A 4,321-nucleotide genomic window follows, 5' to 3' on the forward strand; every position below is an offset into this window, starting at 1 on the left:
AAACCCATTCAATTGAAAACTAGTTTTGTAAGTCATTAACTGTGCCTTCTCATTAAGTTTTGTAAGTCATTAACTGTGCCTTCTCATTAAACTATCATTGGGTATTTATACAATAGTGTTGGATTGCCCAACGAGCAATCGATTCCAACTAGGAAAGAAAATCGTATTCGAATTACAATACTTGCCCTATACAATACTTTCCTAGTCTAATTATAATCTAGGCTATTAAGTTTGTTTTTATTTTTTGAAAAGCAAGGACTTTTTATTGATCACAACCAAATTGTACAATGTTCATAATTACAACACGAAACAAAATTACAACTCAAAGTATAAGGTTGCAAAGTAAGCAACTAAAATGCTCTAAACTAACTCGAAAGGTAAGAGTGCGGGTTGCTCAACCAAGTAAGCCAATCGAACTTTTTTTCCTCTTGATCTAAGTGAAATCCATTCAAAGGACTTGACTGAGATTTCGTTAAGAGAAACCGGAGCACTCCACGAAGTTCCACGAAAATTTTTATTATTACGATTCTTCCAAATGTAGTAAGCACTTATCCACTCGATAGCATGCCAAATTTTCTTCCCGAATGTAGACATCGAGACCCCGGAATTGCCTCTAAGGATCTCGTTAAAACTAAGATTCGAAAATGCACCCAAACCCCACCATTGAAAAACCTGATTCCAAATGTCATGTGCATACGAGCAAAAGACCATAGTATGATCCCTATTTCCAAGTCGTCGTCACAAAGGGGACATCTAACACAATGAAGATCGATACCCCTTTTGACCAACTCAATCCGCATCTGTAGTCTTTTTTTCATCAATCGCCACACGAAAATTTCAATCTTTTTAGGTACCAAGTTGTTACGCAAGGTACTTATTGGATTATTACCCGAAGCAAGAATTAAGTCATCACATAAGCCCGATAGTTTTTTGACTGTGAACGGTTTTTCACCATCCAAAGCCCATTCCCATGTATCTTTCTCCTCGCCTAGCTGGACGTTCGCAATCATCAGTAGCAATGATTCAAGCCCACCTAAACCTCGACCCATTGGTTGATGGGCCCAGGCCCAGTTGAACCTGCCTCCTTGTTGTTATCGCATACTAACAATAAGGTTTTATTTCTCTTTCTAATCAATATAGTTGTGACGACCCGGAAATTTCTGACCAAATTTAAACTTGATCTTTATATGATTTCGACACGATAAGCAAAGTCTGTAAGGTTGAGTCTCAAAATTTTAAACTGTTCAATTGACCATCGACCGTTCTCAACGATTCACGAACAACTATTTGTAAATAGATATGTTTATATTTAAATAAATATATATAATTTGAAATATAATTTATGATGTAATTGTTAGAAATTAATTATGTAAAAATAATAATTATTATTTAAAACATATCTAGATATATAAATAAAGTGTATTATAAAATAAATATTAAATGATTGTAATACTTGTTTGATGTTTCGATTGATTTTAAGCAAGTTAAATTCAAACTTATGTAATTTTAAAATAAACGGTGATAAGAAAATGAGTTCTATAAATTTTAGACTTACTAAAAATGTATTTAGGATTTAGTTATTAAATTTTAACACTTTTTATATTTTACTCAGAATTGGGAGTGAATAATTAATGTAATATTTATTTAATAGTTAATGACCAAATTTTATACCATAATGACCCAAATAAATATACTTAACTTAAAATTTTGGAATTTTTCTGAAAGACTTTTATCATCCACTGTTTAACAACGGGGAACGAATTACACTGTGTGTAAACTGTCGGCATATCTAATTGGTGTTTGAATTGTGCACGTTTAATTGTTGAGTCTTTATATTATCTTAATACTATATTCTACAACTTTCTTTTATATCTATAATATATATCTATCTATATATATAATACAGACATACATGATATACATTAATAAACACTGCACCACCATTCGAGAACCACCAATCACCACTTGAATCCGCCACTTCACCTTGGCATCATCATGAACAACCTCGTGTTCATCACCACCGTACACGGCCACCATGCTTCATCACCTTTTACCTCCATCCGTCACCCACCACAACCTTTCTTATTCGAATCATCCACACCCACTTCACCTCCAACACACCAATCATCACCACCATCGTGAACTATCACCACCTCGATTTACCACCCTCATTTCATCGTTTGATCACCAACCCCGCCACCATCGAACTTCATTAAATCACCACATCAAACCATCATAACCATCACCTTTTGTTTTCTGATTCGTTTAATAACCGAGAACCAACTCAGTCAATACCACTCGATCATCACTTCAGCACCCACCGGTTACATCTGTTTTCGTTTCTATCATTGGCGAACGAAAACACCAACCAAGAACCTTTTGTTATTCGTTGATATCATTGAGTTACATGTTACTCGACATGTTGCTTGCTGCTGCAACTACAATGGTTACTGCAACTACTACTTAATATTTATGTTATTCGAGTACACCCATTTTCACGTTGTGATGACCCGTCCTAATCCACCTGGACGAAGTCTTCAACAACTGATTCCATTACGAGGTACACACCTCTATATGTCTTGAACGACTCCATGTAATATCTTTAAAATGAGCAAATGCACAGCAAAAGACTTAATTCGTACCTGAGAATAAACATGCTTAAAAGTGTCAACCAAAAGGTTGGTGAGTTCATAGGTTTATCATAACAATCATTTCAATATATTAATAGACCACAAGATTTCCATTTATAAATATATGTACACTCGCAAGTGTATAAAACCGTTCTGCTTATGTTGAGGCCTCAGTAACTAACCTTAACAATAATATAATAAGTCATCTTTGTAAAGATGGATATATACACTCGCAAGTGTATAAGTAATCCTCGAAGTACTAAACATCCGCCCACTAACTCTTATGTCTAGTGCAGCCTACAGGATGGGGGTGTTAAGCCCGATAGATCTATCTTTAGGATTCGCGCTCACATGCTCTTATAACATGTAACTAAATTACCTAGCACATCAATCCGCAGAATTATCATTTTTGATCACTTGTCTCTATTTCGTAAAGCATTTATAAAATATTGCATGTATTCTCGGCCCAAAATATATATATTGCAAAAGCAATTAAAAAGGGAGCAAATGAAACTCACAATACTGTATTTTGTAGTAAAAATACATATGACGGCATTGAACAAGTGTAGGGTTAGCCTCGGATTCACGAACCTATATCATGTATATATATCAAAACATTATAATATAAATCAACTAAGTTTATATATATTCTGTTATGTATTAAGATTAATATTCTTATGTATAATTTCATTAATACTTATAATACGTTATGATACTTATTTGATATTTAATTAATGTTACACCAATAATATTAGTTAAAACAAAATTTTATGTAATATTAGTATACTTTATATATTTTTATATAAATATCCTTTGTTTGCAAAGTTAATAATTTTTTAATAATACTAGCTTAAGGATAATGATAATAGTGATAGTAATAATAGTAATAATAAAAATGAAAATTTTAAAAATGACAATTTTAATAAAGATAATAACTTTAATAATAATATTATATGATAGTTTTAATAATAAAAATGCTACAATAATAATAATACTAATAAAATAATAATAATAATTATAATGTTAATAATAATAATAATGATGTTAATAATACTTGTGATAATAATAATGTTAATGATACTAATAATAATAATAATAATAATAATAATAATAATAATAATAATAATAATAATAATAATAATAATAATAATAATAATAATAATACTTTTACTAATAATAATACTAATAATAATAAAAATTATAAATTACTACCTTAAGAGTATAAGCTCCAAAAATAAAACTGTCCTTGCCAAGACTCAAACCCGCGACCTCTCGTTTAAACCAAACACTCAACCAATGAACCATTCATTTGTATTTGATTTAATTCGCCAGAATATTTATTTAGTATGTAACAACTGTTATATTTTTATTTTACTTCTATCATCACTTAATCTAACCATTATTATCACGATCATTACCATCTACCCGTCATCGCTTGTGGCTATTAGAGTTCGTCATCCGCAATTCGAATAGCAAAAATCACGAAATGAATAAACATATACAATTTTCAACACTATAGTTAAGCTCGTTTTTACTTTGGCCCAACAGGGATTTAGTAAATGGGATCACGGCCCAGCAAGATACAATTATGGCCCAAGTTGTTTCATAAACCCAATAGATATTAATGGCCCATAATCAGCCCGAAGTAAAGAATGAGGAAACTATTTTAGTTAAATCGTGGAATTTGGAAT

The 4,321-nt window shown here is 31.4% G+C and overlaps 1 protein-coding gene across 1 annotated transcript; it reads right to left on the bottom strand.

Annotated features, from left to right (window-relative positions):
* Positions 1 to 360: 360 nt before the first annotated feature.
* LOC139887808 (uncharacterized) lies at positions 361 to 1,049 on the bottom strand. Its single transcript, XM_071870863.1, has 2 exons — positions 759 to 1,049; positions 361 to 672 (listed from the first exon to the last, which is right to left on the bottom strand). Exons 1-2 carry the CDS (start codon positions 1,047 to 1,049, stop codon positions 361 to 363), a joined length of 603 nt encoding a protein of 200 aa, XP_071726964.1.
* Positions 1,050 to 4,321: the final 3,272 nt, after the last annotated feature.

The sequence above is a fragment of the Rutidosis leptorrhynchoides genome, chromosome 1 (assembly GCF_046630445.1).
Source record: "Rutidosis leptorrhynchoides isolate AG116_Rl617_1_P2 chromosome 1, CSIRO_AGI_Rlap_v1, whole genome shotgun sequence".
Classification (NCBI taxonomy): Eukaryota; Viridiplantae; Streptophyta; class Magnoliopsida; order Asterales; family Asteraceae; genus Rutidosis; species Rutidosis leptorrhynchoides.